General features: G+C 41.9%; 1 protein-coding gene across 1 annotated transcript; it reads right to left on the bottom strand.

Annotated features, from left to right (window-relative positions):
* Positions 1-411: 411 nt before the first annotated feature.
* CCNB2 (cyclin B2) lies at positions 412-18,063 on the bottom strand. The gene is made up of 9 exons (XM_058541712.1): positions 17,922-18,063; positions 16,036-16,164; positions 15,817-15,930; positions 9,018-9,188; positions 8,756-8,914; positions 6,652-6,888; positions 6,213-6,353; positions 1,835-1,945; positions 412-691 (listed from the first exon to the last, which is right to left on the bottom strand). Exons 1-9 carry the CDS (start codon positions 17,943-17,945, stop codon positions 581-583), a joined length of 1,197 nt encoding a protein of 398 aa, XP_058397695.1. The 5' UTR covers positions 17,946-18,063; the 3' UTR covers positions 412-580.
* Positions 18,064-22,642: the final 4,579 nt, after the last annotated feature.

Here is a 22,642-nt window from a genome sequence, read left to right as displayed (position 1 = left end):
CATTTTCTACTTCTAGCTGTAGCCCCATAGGACTGCTATTCCTGTTCTCAGCCGTGCCTTTGAGAGAGACATATTATGAGGGTTACTTCTGACAGCTATCGCCCTAGCGGCCAGGTGTTCCTGTATGAGAATTAAAGAATAGTTCTAGAAAGGGAATTGTCAAGGCTATCCTCCCATTTTAAATTTTTGTAATGAATCAATCTTTTTATATTCAGGAAGTTTAGGAATGGGTTAGCATTTACTGAAGCCAAGTTCTAGTTTTTTCCATTTGAGAAAATAGTAGGAAGGGCTTTCCCAAAGCCATAAAGGCAATGATTTACATACTATTCATAAAAGCTCAAAAGGAACTTAGTCAAAGTGAGCTTCTACTGATGTCTTCAGTAGAGAAGTGACAAATAAATACACACAGGATACCTTAAGAAAAATCAATAGTTTTATTCTTCCTCAATATACATTTAGAAAATAGGTCTGAGAAAAGGTTTCATGAAATAGACCAGATGACTATATACAAAGTCAAGCGTTCCAGATCAGCAAGACCAGGTGCACGGACAAAGCACTCCTCCCCGAGGGCCCTGGCAGCCTAGGACCGTCCCATCAGAGGCGAGGCCAGCTCTTGGACGGCCTTTGAGTTCAGCTGAGGAATCGTGCTGATCTTCAGGAGTTTGCTGCTTGCGTACTTGTTCTTGACGGCCTGTAGAAGTCATCTGGGATTAAGCACACATCAGCACCACCCCCCCGCCTTATAACCTTGTTGCTAGTCTAATTTACAAGTATTGAAGGGCCAGACCCACAATCTCCAGATGGTATGAAGATGCCGAATCACCGAAGCCAGCAAGTGCTCTGAGGTCATAATGTGTTGTGCATGACAATTTCCTTCCACGCCTAGTAATGGATTAAGCCCAGCTGGTAGCACAGGTGATGAGGGAACAAATGATTCAAGGTCCAAGGAGCAGGCTTTCTCTCATCAGCCACCAGAGGGGTGAGAGATGGGAGCTGGTTATCATACCTAAGTGCCATCAGCACCTAACAGCTTCCCCAGGACTGGCAGCAATTCTGGCAATAAAAGTGAGTGGCAACCAGTGCTTAGCAGATCCCAGACAATACCCTCAGGACTGAAAACCCATTCCACTTCCCCGGTGTGCTAAATCATGCTGAAACCACATGGAAGGAAGCAAATCAGGTTGCGAGGACCCTCGGTGCAAAAGCCTTGCTCTTTGTCACCAGAGCCTTGGTGAGCTCTGATATTCAGCATCACACAAGCACAGGACAGCACCCAGTCTCCGCTGGGGCCTCCTCTCAGGGGGGCCATAAGGAGACAGACACCAGGCCCCCAGGACGCTTCCTGAATGGGCTTCTTGCCCCTCCTTCTTCGCCGTGCTTGCTAGTCAGGTGCCTTTCAGTCATTCTCCCACAAGATCCTGCACCAAGGCCCTGAAAAATATCACCGGAATACCCAAGCCTTCCACAGCACCATCTGAGGTGGGCCCTTACTGCCCCAGATCACACGCCGACCAGCCTTCCCTGCTTGCTGGGTGCCCCACCCAGGGTGCTGGGACGAGCACGGATCAAGACGTTGAACAGCTGCCTGGCTGACCACATGAGGCCTGGACATAGTTAGCCTAGCTACCTTGTTTTAAAGAAAGTCTGCTCTCAGGGTTTATTAGTATGCTCTACTCTCCTGCTGTATATAAAGAGTTTGTGCTAAAATAGACTCTCACATATGTCAACAACATATTTACATGAAAACACAAACACACACACATACATACGCATACTCTCAATAAACAAAACCCATAATCCAATGCTTCCCACAGCTTAGGAAAGAGGTACTTACAATGAATTTCGTTAAGTTTCCATTTACTTTCACTACATTTTTGGCCATATGCTGCATGACTTCCAACACTTCATTCTCTGTGTATCCAGTGTAATACTGCTGCTTTAAGTTCTGGAATGCAATGCAAAGGGAAGGGGCAAGATGAAGCATCCACTTTTTTAGAAGAGCACACCTCACACACGCTGACCTAACTTAAGTAAAAGCTATACGAGAATATTCTTATCTTCTGGAAATTCAATCACAGCCCTGACCACTACCACGGTAGCAGCAAAGCAGCCAGTAAATGCAGGATGATGTGGCTCTGAGACTAACTGAAGACCGTGTACAGCTCTCAGCTAAAGCAAGCGACAAAGGTCGCGTGTTATTATTTTTTTAAGAAGGTTGCGCAGGGAAGTGGGTACTTCAAGTAGTAAAGCTCCTAGGCTTACCTCTATCCCCACACTGAAAGCGGATGGGAAGGGAGACAGAGTGAAAACACACCCAGCAAAGGAATGCCCCCTGTACAGTAAGGGCAGAGACCTGGGCCCAGCACATCTCACATGTCTCCCCCATCAAAGGCCTGCCCAGCAGTGGCTGGTGGGGAGCTCAAGAGCCCAGACACCCAAATTGTGAGTCAGGGAAAGAGGTTCAGAATTCAGAAATAAACCGGGCCACAGGCAGCCATCTAATCTACCAAATACAAAAGAACTAAGACTACCCCGAACTCTCTTGTTGGGCCCTGTGCAGGTAAGCCCTGGAGAAGAAAAAGCACTCAGAACAGCTTCTATGCCAGCCTCGTGACCTAGCCACCCGGAGAACAAAATTCAAGCAAAAGGCCAGTTGTTGATGGATAATAAGACTTATCATGTATGAAGATATGTAACCTGACTTTATTTCAGTTCTGTGATAAAATTCGAAAAGCTAAGATACATCTCTTTCATAGGCAGAATATAATTGGGAAAATAAACCACAATTTAATATTAATCCTAAAATAGTTCAAAGAAAAAAAGAACTAAGCAGGAGTGAAGCCTGAAATAACACAAAATTTTTAAATCAATTCCCAGAAAACAGGGAGACCTACAGTTAATTGGTTTAGAGCCCAAGGAAGCATGTCTAAGAGCAAAGTAATTTGGCTAAAATGAGCATTGGTACCAGAACCGTGTACCATTCACGGACCAGTGGCCTTTTTGCCTCAAGCTTTTTATTTCAAAAAATTTCAAAGCTACAGAAAAATTGAAAGACTAATATAATGAACATCTGTATATCCTTTGTGTAGATTCATCAATTATTAACATTTTGCTACTTTCTCTGTCTCTCTCTCCTGGTGTCTGCAACTTTCAAATGGTTCAGCAAAAATTGTGTGTGAATATATATACATATTCACAATACATTGACACAGTATTTTTTTTTTTTTTGCTGAGGAGGATTGGCCCTGAACTAACATCTGTTGCCAATCTTCCTCTTTTTACTTGAGAAAGATTCGCCTGGAGCTAACATCTGTGCCAGTCTTCCTCTATTTTGTATGTGGGTCGCCACCACAGCATGGCTGCCGACGAGTGGTGTAGGTCCACACGTGGAAACCAAACCCAGGCTGCTGAAGTGGAGTACGCCAAACTTAACCCCTAGGCCACGGGGCTGGCCCAACACATCACTTCCAAATGTTTCAGAAGTATCACCCAAAAAGGATTTTCCTACCTAGCCACAATACTGTTATCACATAAGAAACACTACCAACAATTCCATAATATCATCTAATATATAGTCAATATTCAAATTTCTCCAATTGTTCCAAAAATATCTTGTATAGATTTTTTTTTAGATCTAGGGTCCAATCAAGGTACATGCAGTACATTTGGTTGTTGTGTCTTTAGTCTTTTTTAATTTAAAACAACTCCCATTTTCTTGGCTTTAAATGATGTTGACGGGCCGGCCCTGTGGCTTGGCGGTTGAGTGTGCACGTGCTCCGCTGCTGGCGGCCAGGGTTCGCATCCCGGGCGCGCACCGACACACCACTTCTCCGGCCATGCTGAGGCCGAGTCCCACATATAGCAGCTAGAAGGATGTGCAGCTATGACATACAACTATCTACCGGGGCTTTTGGGGGAAAAATAAATAAATAAATAAAATTATAAAAAATAAATAAATAAATAAATGATGTTGACTTTTTTGAAGGATTCAGGCCAGTTACTTTTAGAAGGTCCCATATTTTGGATTTATCTGAGTGTTTCCTGATGATTGGATTTGTGTCAAACATTTGGGGCATGAATTCTACATAGGTGATAATGTATACTTCCTACTACACTAGAAGGCAGGTCAAGTCAGGTGGTCCCACCAGTGATCATGTCAAGCTTGATCACTGGGTTAAAGGTAACTGCCAGATCTTTCCATCGCAAAAGCAGTTTTTCTTCAGAATTACTACATATCTGGGGTGGGGGTGATACTTTGAGACCATGTGAATCTTGTTCCCCAAAATTATTTCATCTAATGATATAAGCATCAATTGATGATCCTTGCTTAAATCAATTATTACATTGGGGGTTAAAAATTAGTGGATTTCTAACTCTTACCATTCTTTCTACTTTAATTAGCTAGCATTCTACTGATTAAAAAAAGGAAAAGAAAAGCTTTACTTTTCTTTCCTTTCTCCTTTCCTTTCCTTTTCTTTCTTTCGTATCATTATGGACTCACGGACTTTTTTAATGCATTATAATCTATTACTGTCACTCTTCTTTGTAATGCTACAATTTAGTCAGTAAGAGCTCAAGCCAGTCCCTATGTCCTTTTGATCTTTGAGAATTTGCTTGTTATATGCTACAAATTGATCCAGACTCACCATGTACTGCCCCTGCCACGGCTCTGGAATCAGCAATTTCTCGAAGGAGCCCTAGTTCCTAGTGGGTAATGGTATTGAGTGTCCAAAATGTGCCACTAGGTATATTCATTGCTATTGGGTTGTCATTGTTTCTAGGCCCTTTCATTGTGCATTTACTAATTTTTCCAAAACAGATTTAATATTATAGGGTTTTTCCTTTTGCTTTTAATAGTTAACAATATTTTATCTTTCTTTTTACAGTGGAAATTTTAGTCTTTAGTAACTTGTTTATTTGCTTTCTCCTGCAGTATACATAAATAGTTTCAGAATTACAATAACAGATTACTATTAACAAGCAATCTCCTAAGTAAACTTTAAGTCTGTTACGTTTTTTGGTCCTTTGTTTTGTCTAACTTCACATCCCACTAAAGATGCACAGTCACAATGCTGTGTTCAAAAGTTATTTGAATTAACTCTTCCCTCTGTGTTCTTTACCAATTTGATATATAGTGACATTGTTTCTTTCTGCTTAATTCCGTTTTAGGATTTGCATAAAATATTCATATTGTTCAAAAGTCAAAAAAGTCACATTACATTGTATACAGGTTAATAAAAAGTTACAACCAGAAGTCCTGCTCCTATCCTTAACCTTCTACCCTGATACCACTCAACCCCATAGGTATCCATTTTCATTAGTTTCTGGTCTATTCTTCCCGTATTTTTTGAAAAATTAGCAAATACATAAACACACATATATCTACTCTCTCTTATTTCCCTTCTTGCTTACATACAATGTAAACTGTATACACTTGTGTAGAGGAACAGCTCCGCCATGGTGCCCTGGCAATCCTGCACGTATCCACATAGACCAGCAGGCAAAGGCTTGACCCAGAGCTGATCTGTCTTGGCAGAATGCTTTGTGATCCTCCTGGAACATGAGGGGCTGGCAGGTTTGGGAGGGGCTGCCTCTAAGCACCTCCCTCACCTCCCTCTGCCCTGGGAGGCTGTTACGAGACCATTTCTTATCACCTCCCAGGTTCTGATGAGGCTTTTGCTCTGCTGCTCTTGGAGTACAGCTACAGACTATAAAACTGCTTAGTGGCAGTCTAGAATGGGATCGTCCACAAAAGGGTATCCTGTGACTCACATTGCAGTCATCCAGCCCCTTTTGTTTTGCTGTTGTCCTTTTCAGCGTGTGAGACAAGGACCCAGGGAGGTGGCATCTTTGGCTACTTGTATGAATCTACAAGTGGCTCGTTCCATCTTTACTGGCTACATCAGTCAGGCCTTGGCCTTGCTTTGTCTCGTGCGCTTGACAACTTGCTTGCTTCACTTAACAAAATGTCACCGAAATCTTAGCATATCAGTTCCTAGTGGCCTTCCTCATTCTTCACAACTCTAGAATACGTTTGTGTACCGTGGTGTAGTCACCTGGTCTCCAACTGAATCTCTCCAAGCAGCTTTCTTTTAGGCCTCTGGACTTTTAACAATTGCTTCAAGGATAGTGTTGTGAAAATGATAAGGCCTTTCATAGCAAGAGAGCCTAAAATATAACCTAACTAATTTCTTCTTAGACCCAACACTCACCCATTTTCCTTGGCCTAGAACCTTCTGGGACAGGCAGGAAGCAGCCGCTGCCACCATAGAAGGATGATAATGCACCATGTCATAGTCAATGAGAGTCAGCTCCATCAAATATTTGGCTAAAGTGTGCTGTTCAACATCAACCTACAAAAGAACAGCCAGGGACAGTAAGAAGCACAGCTTTATTCCTCTCCTGCAACATTCTGGGTGAAGGCTTAGGAACGGAAACCCACTTAAGTCACTTTTCCTTCCCAGGAATCGCTCTATTCCACTATACGTGACAAACACAGAATGCGAGGTCTTTTCTCTTAAGAACAGATGAGACAAGCATCAGGATTTATCTAAATAATGCTTCCTATAAATTCATAAGCTTTCCTATAATTGGATCAATGTTTCTGGGATGAGGCAAAATAAAGTCTCCTACAGAACCAGAGGCGCTTACCTCCCCAGCTTTCGATGCCCGCCTTAAGAAATGTAGTGGCAAAGGTCGACCCAACTCAAATTTCAGTTCTTTCAAAATCAGAGTTTCCATTTCACGGATTTGGGAACTGGTATAAGCATTGTCTGTGATATAAACGAAGTCTTCAATATTTGGAGAAAACATCTCCTCATACTTGGAAGCCAATAGCAGAGCCGTAATCCCAACCAGTTGAAGCTTCTTACGAGAGACTGGCTGAACCTAATTGAAGAAGAATGTGTCAAAAGTCATACCTAACAAGAGGATCAGGTTCTGGGTAGGAGAAAGAGAGAGAAGCACATGCCATCTCGCCCACACCCCTCTTAAGGGCACAGGAAACCTGAATGTTAGCAGCAGGTACCACCACTGCTCACAGCAGCTGTCTGTTACTGAGTACTCACCATGTGCCAGGCACGGTGCTAAGATTCTAACAATCATCTCATCGGATCCTCACAAAAATCCTAGGCAGTACATATTTTTTTCCCCACTTATAAATAGATGGCCTGACGGGCCGGCCCCCATGGCTTAGCGGTTAAGTGCGCGTGCTCTGCTACTGGTGGCCCGGGTTCCGATCCCGGGGGCGCACCGACGCACCGCTTCTCTGGCCATGCTGAGGCCGTGTCCCACATACAGCAACTAGAATGATGTGCAGCTATGACATACAACTATCTACTGGGGCTTTGGAGAAAAAAAAAAAAAAGGAGGAGGATTGGCAATAGATGTTAGCTCAGAGCCGGTCGTCCTCAGCAAAAAGAGGAGGATTAACATGGATGTTAGCTCAGGGCTGACCTTCCTCACAAAAAAAATAAAAAATAAAAATAAAAATAAATAAATAGATGGCCTGAGAAGAGATTCAAACACCAGCCCAAGACGACTCAGTTGCTGAGTAGAGAAGAATTATGCCTGACACCATCTCCTAGTCACTGCTCCACCCCCATCGTCCTGGCCTGAGTGTCAGGGGCAGCCCCAGCATGGCACTCGACATGGTCTGAATCAAGGTGATGCCAAGCAAAAGGGCAAGAATTCAATGGATGCCCTGGGACAAGGAAGGGGGTGTCTCAAACGTTTCCTTAATCCTCACCAAAGTACACTCATTACTCAGCCTGAAGAATCTTTCAAAGATGCTTTCAGAGTCAGGGAAAACAACTCAGTCTAGGGTATAAGTGTTTCCCAGGTTTTTTTTCCCCCAAAACTGAGACTTTGCTTTTCTTGCTTCAATAATTTTCATTATTGAAAATCTAAATATAGCTGTGCTTTCCTCCCCAATGAGGATTGTATGAGAACCACTGAATCTATGATTACTTAGGATTTTGCAGTATCTTGGGGTCATTATTATAAACACAATTATTACTGTATTGTTTGGGCAGAATTTGTACTTGACCTAAACCTCTACCATAAATGTTGACTTTAAATAAATAAAATCCTTATCTGCAGGGCTACCTTTTGGTAGGTAATACACTAGTGGTTTATGTCTGGCATTTCTTCTAACTGGTCAGTGTTTTTGCATTAGCAGTTGATAAATATTTTGATGATCACCTTTACATCTCAGCTTAGTTTCTTACATTCCTCTTTACTTTAGACCTCACATTCTCAGTACAGTCACCACATCTACTCCCACTCCTTTAAAAACAATTCTGCCTCCTCCCTCTTCTGCAGTGATTCAATACCATAGCTGGCTGGAAACTGTAAAGTTCTCTAGCCAAACTCATTTTTCAGATGAAGAAACATACCAAAGAATACCGAACCATGGAAATTGTACAAGTGGGCCTGGAAAACCAGCATCCAAAGACACACAGGCTTCAGATTGACTCTCAGACCATCTGCTGGTATATTTCCTTTGATTAATGATTGTGGCAATGCAGTTTTCCCCTAAGCATTTTCAGCAGGCTGACCTAACAGGAATGCCCAGCATTAGTCAGCATCACCAGAGGTTTGACACAGTTGGACTACTTCCCTTTCTAGCACCTGAAGTTCTTTGGCTTCTCATAAATTGGCTTTTGGTCTTTTCTTCAGAGGTACCATACCTTGGCACAGCATAAACGCAATGTTCAGTGGGCCACTGGTACAAAGTCCCTGAAGCCACACTTACCTGTAAAAACCGATCCATAATGGCAATGCACATGTACAGAGTTTCCTGCAACAGCCTAAACTTGGAGTGGACTTGCACCAGCCAATCCACCAGGATGGCACGCATACGTCCGTTTATATCTCTTCCATCTAAGAAATGTGGATTTATGGATTGCAGAACCTGTTGGTGGAATTAAAAGTTTAAAAAGCTGACCTCATTTCTGTCCCAGCTGTGAGGTCAATCCCACATTGCTTGTACAACCGAAACACAAAGGCCCACCCACCTCAAGCTGCCGCAGGTACTGGTAGATATCCTTAACGTAGTCGCTGCAAAGCTGAGGGTTCTCCCAATCTTCATTGTCAATATCCTCGATTTTGCAGAGTAGGGCATCAGAGAAAGCTTGGCACAGGTTCTCTTCCTTCATGGAGACATCCTCCAGTGTGGGAGAAGGACCCTACATCAATAAATTAAAGTGCATGTATTACTATCCTAGGAGGAGGCTTAGCCACAAATACATGCAGAGCCAACCGGTTTAAAAGTATCATATGCATTTTGAAATATGTTAAAGCCAAAACAAATAAATTTCAGAGTAAGAGGTGAATAATTCAAGATATAGTAGATGAAGGTTTCAGAGATATACTGTTCTGTTGAACTCTCTAATTTCACTCCACGTGAAAACCTAAGTCCTCACAGGGGCCTTTGGGCCCTGCAGGACCTGGGCCCCTCCCTTCCCTCACTGACCCGACTCTCGCCTCTCTCCCCATGGTGTGCTTCACTCCAGCCTTCTGGTCGGTCCTCCCTCACTGCAAGCAGGCTCCCTCTTCCCGGAATGCTCTTGTCCCTGTATCCACATGGGTAATTCCCTCACCTTCTTCAAGTTTGGCTTACACATTACCTTCTCAATGAGGTCTATCCTGATTCCTATTTAAAATTACCATCTGCTCCTATTCCCCCTACACGTAAGTTTCATCTCTCTTACTGTGTTTTCTCCCCACAGAACCTATAACCTTCTAATAGATTATAGTTTACTTATGTATGACGTGCATTATTCTTTGTCTACCTCTGCTAGAATGAAAGCTCTATAAGCTTACATTTTTTTAAGTTAATTTTGTCCACTAAGGTATCTCCAATACCTGTATCATCCCTGACACATAGTAGGTGCTCAATAAATATCTATTGAGTGAAAGAAACTTAGACACTGGATTCAGAGTTTCCCAGAGCTGACAGTTCATTTCAGCAGTAGCCTCTTCTGCAAGTGTAATGTTTTCTCCCTGTCAACTAATTTATTCTAAATTGAGAAACTGATTGGCAACTGAAAAGCAGAAAAGCATATTCCAACCTATGAGTAAAATAGGAGGAGGAAGCAAAGACTGAGCAAGCATATACTCAGTATTTTATTTTCTTATGCTGACTGGGTGATTATTTATAAAAATCACACAAGTTAAAAATTTATAAAGTCAGTTAAAACAAGTGTTTAATAATGAAGTATAAATAAACCATTAGTGGGGCCGGCCCAGTGGCGCAAGCGGTTAAGTGCACGCGCTCCGCTGCAGCGGCCCGGGGTTCACCGGTTCGGATCCCAGGTGCTCACTGACGCACCGCTTGTCAAGCCATGCTGTGGCAGCATCCCATATAAAGTGGAGGAAGATGGGCACGGATGTTAGCCCAGGGCCAGTCTTCCTCAGCGAAAAAAGAGGAGGATTGGCAGATGTTAGCACAGGGCTGATCTCCTCACAAAAAAATAAATAAATAAACCATTAGTTTTTAAAAGAATGAGAGATACTTCTCAAAGTAAAACCTAACAGGACTGTTAGGCTATAAAGAATATGTATTAAAGTAATAAAATATACAAGAGAAGACTGTATAATAAACAATTTTAATTTACATTAAACTTCAATGATTATAGTTTCCAGTCTTAGAGAAGGATTAAATAATAACAACAACAAAATATACATAGTACTTCAAAACATACCCTTCCTTCTTCATCAAAGGTCTTACAGTGAGGAAGGGCCAGGTGAGTAAGAGGTATGCAGGTATGCATGCCATTTATGCAAGAATTTAAGAACCTCAAGGGGCTAGAAAGAATGAGAGGAGCTACTTGAGGTACCAGGGAGAAACCTAGACAAGGTTACCAGGGAGGGCAGGACCTCAAGGAAAATGAGTAGGCAAAAGGTACACAAGTACAAAGTCCAGGGGGAGCCAAGAAATACAGGCAAGTCTGCGAACTGCACTTTGATTTGGGATGGTGGGAAGTGGCATGTGAGAAGATGGGCTAGAAAGGGGAGCAAGAGCCTGGCTAAGGAGTTTAGATTTTATCCAAAGGTAAGTGAACACACTCAAGGAATTGAGCAAGAGTGACTAGAATCAGACGTGCATTTTAGCAAGCATGTGTAGCTTCAGTGTAAGGTCACCTTTTTCGAGCGTAAGCATCATTGCTCTCCCCGGGAAGGGCAGTCAGCACCAGGAAGCCTGGTTTAAGGGGGCTGAGGTTATCGTCATGTGCTCACGTGCTGCCTTAGCAGCTTGCAGCGTTTACCCGTGTCCACTCAGAAACACACCTGAGTTTAGCCATATCCAAAAGCCACCAGGATGACACAAGGATAATTGCTCTGGCCCTTAATTTAGAATTTCTTGGAGTCCAAAAGGAATGCTTTTAACATAATTTAATTATTCTAAAATCCTTTCTAAGATCCCACTCATCTGTGCAGGTAGTACCCTAAGCCCCGTGGGCCAGCTGTGCAATCCTCTATGCAGTGCCTGTTGCATGCAAAGTTAAAAAACTATATCAGCTAGTTAACATCATAAACTTCTGAATGACAAAAGTGGTCTGAGAATGAACACCTTCAAATTAGATTAATGAATGACATCTGTGGGTTGTCAGAGACAAGTGAATAGCCATATCAGAAACAATAAAGACGTGAGATTTTGCTGAACTTGAAAAGCTCCTGTTTGGTAAGGAGCTGGGTAGAGTTGAGTAAAGGCTCCTGAAGTTCTCCTAGTGCTAACATTTACTGAGTTGGGTCTGTCGAGGGAATAGATGAAGATTAATATGCAAATATATAGGTATTTACACAAGTTGTGGTGAAACACAGAGTTCCTTTATTTACTAAATTTATGATAGATAAACAATGTCAATGAAGCGCAATAAGGAAGGACTTGGAGAAAAATGGTTGATTCCAACCAGCTAGTTCATGATTTGTAGCAGTTAAGTGTGTACTCATGCACACAAAGGCACACACAATTGCAGAAAGGCAAAAATCAGTTACCGTGAGGAGCTTCAGGGAATGCAATGGAACAGAATTTGGGGGGTAAGAAGAGTAGTAAAAATGAACTGACCTTTTATTCTCTGTACTCTATGTATTTCTGCATTGTTTTGCTTTTTTATGACTATGTTTCTTGTGTAATTAGAAATAAAAGGCACTCTTTTTTTTTTTTTAATGTGACAGTTGTGCTTAGTTCTCTTTTATACATAGTTTTTCTATTAGGAAAAGTTAGGCTATAAAACATCCTTATACTTGAATAATGACTATCACTGAATTTAGTGTTTAAATCGAATCTGTAAATCTAAAACCTCATTCGAATTTCCACCTGTGAGGCCCAGGACATCTCCTAAGCTTGCCCCTATCTCTGTCACGGTGATTATAATGCATCCTTTTGCTCCTTCCATCCCTGACTTGATCGGGAGCTACCTGAGGACAGAGAAGGTGATTCATTCCACTTGTTTCCCCAGTGTCGAGCAAACAAGGGGCTAGTAAAAAACTTCTCCTTCCTTTCAAATTGCTCGATGTTTGCCAAAGCCTCATTAGTCAAGAAAAAACACTGTTTTCTCCAATACTGCAGGATAGTAAGCTTCTGTGAATACCTGTTGTAGATACCCTTTCAAGGTCTCAGCCAGGGCCCTCTGCGATTCAGTTGCTTTATCTGCTACAAAGGCAGACATCTGCCCTCCACTTTTGCAAGGAGAGCAGGGATTCGTTTAGAAGTCTGCAAACATCTGCCTTCATGAACACATGGCTTATGTTATAAGCTTTGCAGGGCTTCCTGCTGCTAGAAACCCTGTGCTCAACTGGCATTTCCACACCTCCAGGGATTGGCTTAAAGGAGAAGCCATGACTCTGGAGATAGAGAAGATGATGAAGTAAAGGCCAGAGGGCTGACCAGAGACAGGCAAGCCGAGGGGCTCAGCTGCCAGGAGGTGGGGCTTCCCCTGAATTATGGACGTAGTGGTCTCTTCTGTACTAGGCTGCTCAGAGAAAAGTGTACTTGAATTGGAAATAATTATTGTTCATTAATCCTTGATGTCTTCTAAAACGAGAAGCACTTTTCAACCACAGAAGTGATTTTTATATGAACTGAGCTACGGGACCATAATTCTTTATCTGAAACAACAGTGGCCTCAATTTTGTCAGGAAGCTAGAGAAAAGAGTCAGCCAAGGAGATGTGGAGTAAAGGGAACCCAGAAAGAGTGGAGTTGTGGAGGTCACAGGAAGACATTTCTCTTTTGTTTTGTTCATAAAATTTTTTGGTTGCTTTTTTTTTTTTTAATTTGCCTTTATCTTCTCTGATTTGAACAGTAATATGTACTTATGGTGAAAAGTCTGAAAATTTTAAGGAAGAAAATGAAAATCAATTTTAAGCTCAACATAATACTCAAAAATAACTACCATCAGTATTTTATATATAAATGAACACTTTTAAAAAGAAAATCTATGGTTGCACCACATTATATTGTGTTATAATCTGATTTTTCCACTAATGTGCACTTTGATATCTTTAAATATTCTACTAAAACATGATATTTATGGTTGCATAGTACTTCATTAAATGGATTTAACGGATCTCCTAATATAGAATATTTCTCTGTTATATAAGAGATACTCATTATAGCACTATTTAAAACTCCTCAACTGTTCCTCTGATCATTTTCTTAGGAAAAATTTTAAAAAGAGACTTTCTGGATATGGAGAATAACCATTTGTAATATACTGCCAAATTGCCCTTCTGAAACGTGGGAGGAACCCACTCAAAGAGTCACCCATGAGTTGCTGCACAATGGTCAAGAGATCAGGTCTGAAAGGCTGCTTTGAGTTTGGCATTGAGGAGGTCACTAGAAATCTCCCAGGAGATGCCTATTAAAGGAAGGTCAATGTGACTATTTGTTCTGACCTTGATTCTTGATCTGAACCTTTTTTCTCCTGTCTTATAAACAGCAACATGCTTGCAACCATCACCTGTAAGTAGAAGGCTCACAAGTCTGACCCTCTCCTTCAGATGTTGCTGGCACATTTCCAACTACATTTCCAGGTGGCTGTCTCTCTGTTATCTCAACAAATCTAAAGCCAAAGGAGACACCTTCCCCAAAGCTACCTCCCTCTCCTGACTTTCCTATTTTTTATTAATTTATTCCATAAATGGTTTCTTAAATATTCAAATACTTAAGGGTCTCACTCCTTCACACCAAGCAACATATCCAAAGAGTTCCTTCTAAATACAGGATGATGTCCCTGAAGGGAGTTTTGGTACATCCTAACACATTCGATGTTGTTTCTTAGCACCCGTATAGACACTGGTATATGGGTGAGCAGTTAGGGGAGATCTGGGCTAGTTTAAGCCCTTCATCAGCTCTTGCTCAGACAACTGCAATACCTCCTAATTTATGTCCCTTCCATGGCCACCCTACACTGCTTTCATCACTTCTTGCCGCCTCAAAACTTTTCACAGGTGCCTCACTGCCCAACAAGATAAAATCCAAATTCCAAAGCTTTCAAATCCAACTGCAACCTTCTTCCTAGCTTTTATCTTCTGCTTCCTCACACAAACCTTCTGACCCAATTTAGGCTTGCTGATTCCTGGCCCAAAGGACATGATTATAAGCCTATTTCCACTTTGGTGCCTTGATTCCTGTTGCCGCTTTGTTCTCAAAAAAGGTGCTCTTTTTGGGCCGGCCCCGTGGCTTAGCGGTTAAGTGCGCGTGCTCCGCTGCTGGCGGCCTGGGGTTCGGATCCCGGGCGCGCACCAACGCACCGCTTCTCCGGCCATGCTGAGGCTGCGCCCCACATACAGCAACTAGAAGGATGTGCAGCTGTGACATACAACTATCTACTGGGGCTTTGGGGGAAAAATAAATAAATAAATAAATAAAAAGGTGCTCTTTTCTATCAGCTTCTCCCTATCCTTACAAATCCCACTTATTCCATGAAGTTTCCCCTGACCGCTCCATCCCTCAGTGTTCTCTCCCTCCTTTAGATGTACTTTCTGAAGGACAGCCCTTCCATCTACCCCAGTCATTTGACATTCGGTCATCCATTGCCAGGGCATTCCCTAGGATTACTAATTTAATTTTCAGGTACATACGCCCCTTCTAGATAAGTCTCCTCAAGGCAAAATGTTTCTATCAGCCTTAATATAATTGGATATGTATAGTAAGTGCTCAATATATATATGTCTCAAATATATCCAATGTTTTACTTTGAAAGATTTCAAACATACAATAATATATATATACTTTTCGAGCTAGAAAGAGTGAAGGAGTTGTTGTATTCTCAGCACCTACAACAGTGCCTGTCTCATAGTAATTACAGGAATGTATGTAATCTATGAATGAGAGCATGCATGAACTTGAACATGGTGGAAGGTGAACAGGGCAATGGATCCACTAGCGTTCTAACTCCAGTTGAGCTAACCAGTCACAGAGACTACAATTTATCAACGCAGAATTCTGGCATTACCTTGTTCTTTCATGAGTGTGGGTCTCAGAACTGAGGGCTTCCACAGCCTTCACGGGCAAGTTCATTCTTATAGTGGATTATTTTAATAAAACCTACCAAATTTCACTCTGAGATCACTACATTTATTTGAGAATTAAGCTAATTTTCTTTGATCTTTGTTATTCAAGATCATAACATTATATTTAGGGACCACCACTATAAAGATATGTATGTTCATTTTCTACACTGTTGTTTAAAGGAAAGCTCTAGCTACGAATGTTCTTCAAAAGTTGCAGCGATGATAAAGGCACCCTTGCAGTCCAGCCAAAAACAGGCTATTTCCTTAAGTATGTTTATAAATTCAGAACTTCCTACCTTTGGAGCCAATATTTCCATCTGCACTGGTTTCACAGAAGCAGTAGGTTTCAATTGCTTGTTGGCATTTGTTGCTTTGGTGGGTTGAACAGGTACTTTGGTGTTCTGAGCTTTCTACAAGGAAAAAGAAATGTGAATAGGGCAAGACAGCCGGAGCAGACCCTCAGTGCTATACAAAATCAGCCCAGGGTGCACACCTCCAGTCCTCATGCTTGTTACCTTAGCTACTTGTGTGGCTCTGGTTGTAACTCTATTTCCAATTTCTTCTAAAACTGCCCGCCTGATAGTCACATGACTCTTAGCTTTAGAATTAACACCTGTGTCAATATTCTCCAAATCAGTGGATACCTAAAAAAAAAAAACAAATTAATGAAGAGTTGAGACCATTTACAATACTTTGTTAATCTCAGATGCCCAAATTTAGAATTGATTAGGGAAAGGTGAATATGCTGAGATCTATTTGCCAGAGGGAAAAGGTACATTTTAGGAAGTCTAAAAATGCTGTGATTGATAACATTACTCTAAATTAGGCAAATCACTCATTCACCTTTAAAACCTAAACTAGCTTTGATTCTTACGCCACTCTAGAAATAAGAGGTGCTCCTGTAGACATGATCTTCAGAGATACAGCCCTTTAAAATGAGGTTACCAGAGCATGGACTCTCTTATATTAAGAATACTTAGAAGAGAAACCGTTTTTGTGGGTAAAATAGTTTTACTCTCAAATTCAGAGAAAGTTGGAATTGCATGAATAAAAATCAGTAGTTGACCTTAACTGCTTTAGCAGAATGTGCTTAGAAACAAAACTTGCTAGGAAAAGCAATTCATACAGAAAAGTTTATTTTATTATAAAAGTGATAAACATTTCATGAGAAAAAACCAGCATGTCCTATCCCCAAGAATTGGAGGTCCTAATCCTAAAAAAATCTCCCAACAGGGGGTTTGAATGGACTTACCAGGATAGACAGAAGGGTAGGGAAACTCAAGCCTTCCCTAAATAGAAAGAATTTGACTATGAAAGAACTTTATGGGATAGATTAGAGATAAATTACTTGTCAGTTCCACTTAGATCCGCAAAAGGATAGGAATTAAATACTGAATGTACTCAACTTATTAAGATTCTCAAAAGTCACACCACTCAATTTTTCCAGCAGTAATTGCCAATTTTAATAAGTATTTGAAAGTTTAATTCTTATGCGTTGAAGCCTGGTACTCTAAGTTTAAATCCATCTGGAAGAGAAAATTGGCAGCTTTTAACTAGGCTATAGCCAGGAAGATGGAACTCAGCTGTGTCAGGGGCCCCTCTTTTTCAGCAAAGGAATAGTAGATCCAGGTACAATTCAAGCCCACAAAAAAAGAAAAATCCAAAACACCATTAACACTTTGATTTTTGCAAAGATGAAATAAATGAATTTGGACCCTTGTCTCTCAGTCTGCCATATTGCTCCAAATTATATGCAAAATCTCTATTACATCTGAGTAAAGAAATAAAATTTTTTAAAGGAACAAACCCATACACTAGTGAACTTAGGCTGGAAGACTTCACGTGCAGAAATAAATGGGAAACTCATACAAAGCAGAATGTGAAAAATCTGAAAAACAGCCATGGCTGTTGCCTGATCAAACATTCAGAACACTTTACTGCCTACGAATTTCTTCCAGTCCTTCTCCTCCCCATCCCCACCACGGATCCCTTTGCTGGCAAGGAGTTTGAGAACAGAGGAAGGAAATCCGAAGAACCTGTATTTACATAGGTTACTCGGGGATCGCTCGCTGAGTACTAGGCCCAGTGCTCGGGAGGCTCAATTGACAAACGCCACCTCCGAGGCGCATTCCCACACTACCCCCCGCCCCAACCCCCAGGGCAGGGACGGGCCGGAGAGGGAGCGGGGAACAGAGAGCGGAACTGTGGGGGGGAGAGGCCGGCCAGAGAGGACAGGCCGCAGGCCCCGGGCCGCGGGGGAAGCAGGAAGCCCAGAAGAAAGGGAAAGCAGCGCCGGTTGGGACCGAAAAGCTCTGAGCCAAAGAGAGAGAAGCGAGAGGCGGCTGAAGGGGCTGCGGGGCTGAAGCCCCTGCCGACGTAGGGGGTCGCCAGGCCCACTCACCGTCGGGCGTCGGAGCAGCGCCATGAGGGACGGGGCACGCAAGAGTGCCTCGTCCCTGCGAGGGACGAGGACTGAAGCTGGAGGGCACAAGCTCCCGCGGCGTCGTTAGGTCTGCGCTCCGGGCCCGCACCGCTGGCGATCTTAGCAATGTCGCCTTATTCCAGGATTCAAATACCGCGCCGCACGCGCCCCCATTGGGCGGCCCTACGTACAGCGCGCCTTCCTATTGGCTAATCAGGAGTCATTCCCGCACGATGATTGGCTGAATTTTCCAGACATTTTTGGTTGTCATAACAACCGGTTTTTTCCGCCCACTCACTTTTTTAAAAAATCTCGGCCCCTAAGATAAACAAAATGAAGTGTCTCTCTGGGAAACTGGATGTAGGACGCCTTCTCTGAGTTTTGACAAAGACCTCACGTACGGATGTCTCTTTACGTTTGTGCTGGGTGGGCGGAAGTTGGTTCTAAGGAACACTCTGGAAATGCCGTTTCTGGTCTTTATTCCTCTTCCGGAAATTTCCAGTTGGAGTTTAGGTTCAGTTGGCCTGGGTCTTGGAATAGGAGCTTCTGGATGGCTCAGAGCTGCACTGTGTTATGTGGTTGAGACTCAAACATGGGCTTAAAGGAGTGGGAATTGTGGCGTTTACTCAAAAGCTAAGATTCTCAGGAGAAGCCAAAAAAAAAAAAAAAAGTAAATGCGATTTGTGTGATTCAGGATTCATGTAAGCTCTCTATTGTTTTGCTGGCACCTAGGACGTTGTTTGGCATGTGTTATGGTCGATGCTCAATAAATATTCATTGAATGTTAATGATCCTATGACGTGCAGAAGATTTTAAAATAAGGAAGGTGTGATCTAGCCTTGGGCAGAAGGGTGGGAGGATCAGGTCAAGACAGGAGAAGAGGGAAGGGGAAAGGGGGACCGGCCTGTGGCTTAGCGGTTAAGTGCGCAGGCTCAGCTCCGCTCTGCTGCTGGTGGCCAGGAATCAGATCCCAGGCGCTCACCGAGGTAGGGCTTCTCGGGCCATGCTGAGGCTGCCTCCCACATACAGCAACTAGAAGGATGAGCAACTATGACATACAACTATCTACTCGGGCTTTGGGGGACAAATAAATAAATAAATAAATAAATAAATAAAATTATAAAAAAGAGGAAAGGAAAAGTCCAATGCCGCAGTAAAGGTAGTGGAATGAGTCCCGATAACAGGCTCCACTAGGAATCCGAGCAAGCTTTCCCATCACTCCTATTCTACTCTTTAAAAAATGGTTTACCTCCTGTTACTGGGGTACTAATGAGCCTTAAATGATGTTAAGTGGTCTGGATTAAATTCCTGCCCTTGCCCTTGCGTCTGCCGTTTCTAAACCTGTTTCCTCTTCTGTAAAATAGGAATCATGGCAGCTACTATGTGGCATGGGAAGATGTTAGTGTATCCATCGTCCCATAACTAAAAATTAGGTATCCAATGAAAAAGTCTTGGGAAGGAAAAACAGATGTTTAGTGCACTGGGATTGTGAGTAAAATTATATTTTTGCTTTATTTTTATAATATTGTGGTGTTATCAAAAGCTACAACTACAAAAGTAACAATCCTCACTGACTTGCAGGGCTTTGTAAACAAAAATGTTATGAATGGTAAAGTGCTTTTATTAACTGACTTGACATTGTCAAAATCAAATTTAATCCATGTTAGACAGATTGTATTTTCATTAAAAATGGAAGTAATATTTCTTTTGTCTACTTCACTGCGACTAACCTAGAACCTTATGAATAAACTTTTTGATTCAACCTCTTGTTTAACGCATTGTAGTCCTCCTATATTTTTATTTCCTGTTCCCTCCTGACTTAAGTAATATTTATCAATTACTTTTCCTCTATACAAATTTACATAAACTTTCTCGTTGAATCCTCAAAACAATCCTTATAAAGTAGGTAGTATTATCCCAATTTTTTGGTCATTTTTTTATTAAGGTAAAATTGACATATAACATTAATTTCAGGTGTACAACATAATGATTCAATACTTGTATATACTGCACAATGATCACCACAATAAATCTAGTTAACATCCATCACGTATTATCCCACTTTAACAGATGAAGAAACTAAGGCTCAGAGCAGTTAAATATCTTAGCTGCAATCGTAGTACTTACAAGATTCAGAGCTAAGATTTGTACGCTGGTCAGATTCCAAAGCCTGTGCTCTTTCCACTCTATTTACCATTGTCCACTCTATTTACATTTGGCAAAAAGAATGGGAAAAGTTTGAAACAGTCATCGAAGGAAATCAAATAGAAAATTAACCAAGGATAAATGTCTTGAAGACAAATGGCCTTTACAGTATGGATCAATTCACTTTTTCATTTCTTGGTCAAGTACCGCTTCAAAAAGCTGTGCATACGAACTTCAGTGGATATGGGGTGAAGGGAAAATATTGCAGGCAGAGAGAGCACCCCAAGCAAAAGCACAGACCACCAGTACTGGACTGGCATGATTGGAGACAAGGTGAGTGGCTTGGTTTGGCAGGAGCTATTGGGCTTCAAGGTAGCTGTTGCCTAGTGTCTTCCAACTTCGTGAAAGGGAGTCAGAGACAGAAAGACAGAGACAGAGATCCTGAGACTCCTACACAAATGTTTACATCCTGGAGTGCCAAATGAGAACTCTTCTTTTCTGACATCAAAATCCCCCAGTTTGGGTAGAATCTTGCAGTCTTGACTGTCAGGACTATCCTTCTGAATCACCAAAGATTTGCTTGCTGTTTGTCAGACCCTCCTCACTCCAATTTCTTATTCAGATACCCACCTCCTTCTCCTGGTCTTGGGATTCTTTTTCTCAGATTTCCAGGACCTTCACCCATTGGGAATACTTCACAGTCAGATAGCCACTGTTGATGGAGAACTCAAGAACTTCAAGAGGAAAAAATTGCCCCGGGTCAGGTAGGGCTGGAAACCTCACAGCCCTCCTAGAAGTCCCATAGGCAGGCCACTGGGACCATCTCAACCTCACCCCCGTAAGCTGTTTAATTTAACAAATGCACTAGACTGTAAGCTCCATGAGGGCAGGGGTGTTGGTTTTGTGTACCATTCTATCTCTAGTGCCTAGAACAAACAAGGTGCTTATTTATTGCTGAATTTTTATTAGGATTCATTTGGGTTATGTACTAATGTATCATAGAGGACAAGTCCAAAAGCTCAGCTCGTGTTCATAGTTTCTATATCATTGAAGTATGCTTGTCCACTTCTGCCCTTGGTGACTTTCAGCAGTCATTGTTCCAGATCACAGTGAGGGCATCAAGGGCCTAGTTTAATTTATATATCATTAATTTGTGAATGAGACAGTGGACAAATTACCATTTTCACCAGCTGATTTTTATCAGAACCCAGCTATCTTCCTAATATACTACCATGTTCTCTCCCTCCTAGTTGCTTTTATCCCATTTCTGTTCCCACCCTCACCCATTTCTGCCTACCTCTTTCTGATTTCTTCTTTTCTCTCTTTACCTAGCTAGAATATAATAAAATATATTTGCTCTATTAAAATTAAAATGTCAGTGTGTGCAAGGCACCGCAGAGAACACAGAGAAGAATAAAGTATAAGCTACGCCCTCAAGTTCAAAACAAGGAAGGGGAGAAACATAGGAACAAAAACATTATTAAGAGGCAGAACCTATAAAATCCTGTGCACAATGGAGAAGATTAATTCAAAATGGGGGTAGATGAAGGAAGGCTTACTAGAAAGGGGATGTTTGAGTTGAGCTTTGAAGGAAGGGTTAGATTTTAGCAGGCAGAGATGGCAAAGGCATTCAAGAAGTGGGAACAATGAAAATAAATCTGGGAAAACAAAGTAGTCTAAGGCATTTGGGATGTTAAAGCTGCAACAGATCCAGAAAATGAGGAATCTTGGAAAGTTTTTAACAAGGATAATGACTTGGTCAGAACTTTGCTTTAGAAAGCTGACCCCTGGGGTCAGCATGAAGGATGGATTATGGTGGATTGGAAAGCTGAAGGTTTCCCAGGTGAGGCATAACAAAAATCTGACTTGGATGAGTGTGGAGAATGAAAAAATGGAAACAGGTATGAGTGGCATTTTTGGAGAAATGACAGAACCTTGGCAAATGACTGAATGTGGGTGATGAGGGGAAACAATTGTAAGGTAACTTAAAATTTTTGAGTGCTTAGGTTAAAATTTTCTCTCAAAAGTTACCAAAATTAAGTTACAAATAAAAATAGTAACTTTCATTGCTAATTTCTTTGGGGGAAAAGGCAGTTCAGCCATTTTTCTTACAAAAAGAAAGCCTTTCCCTCTGCCTTGCTTGCATCCACCTTGACCAATAGGTCAACATTATCCTATGAGGGAAAACAGGTAATCTGTTGCTGGCTGGACAGCATGCATGGGTATGTCTCACTCTAGAGCCTATAAGCTCGCTCAGAAGCAGGGAGACCCAGAGAGATGGAAAGAAACACCTTTCTCCTGCCACTCACGTTTAAAAAATGATTCTTTTAAATTTGGACCTCAAGTTTGTGGATTATCCAAGTTTTTTGCGTTTTTTTGTTTTTTTAATCCACTAAATGCATTCTATAAGCAAGGCACTGTGCATACTACTTAGAAGGGAAAAAAAGGCATAAAAACTGAGTCCCGTGCCGGCCCTGTGGCTTAGTGGTTAAGTGCGCGTGCTCCGCTGCTGGTGGCCGGGGTTTGGATCCCCGGCGCGCACCGACGCACCACTT

Source organism: Diceros bicornis, chromosome 5, assembly GCF_020826845.1.
Source record: "Diceros bicornis minor isolate mBicDic1 chromosome 5, mDicBic1.mat.cur, whole genome shotgun sequence".
NCBI lineage: Eukaryota > Metazoa > Chordata > Mammalia > Perissodactyla > Rhinocerotidae > Diceros > Diceros bicornis.
This window is presented reverse-complemented; position numbering and strand designations above follow the sequence as displayed.

Bases quoted from the DNA above. Each gene is read 5' to 3' on its own strand.
- CCNB2 (XM_058541712.1), bottom strand. From the start codon at position 17,945: ATGGCGCTGCTCCGACGCCCGACG. The intron at 16,165-17,921 runs GTGAGTGGGCCT...TTTTTTTTTTAG, and splicing joins CGCTGCTCCGACGCCCGACG to GTATCCACTGATTTGGAGAA. The intron at 8,915-9,017 runs GTGGGTGGGCCT...TTCCACCAACAG, and splicing joins AGTACCTGCGGCAGCTTGAG to GTTCTGCAATCCATAAATCC.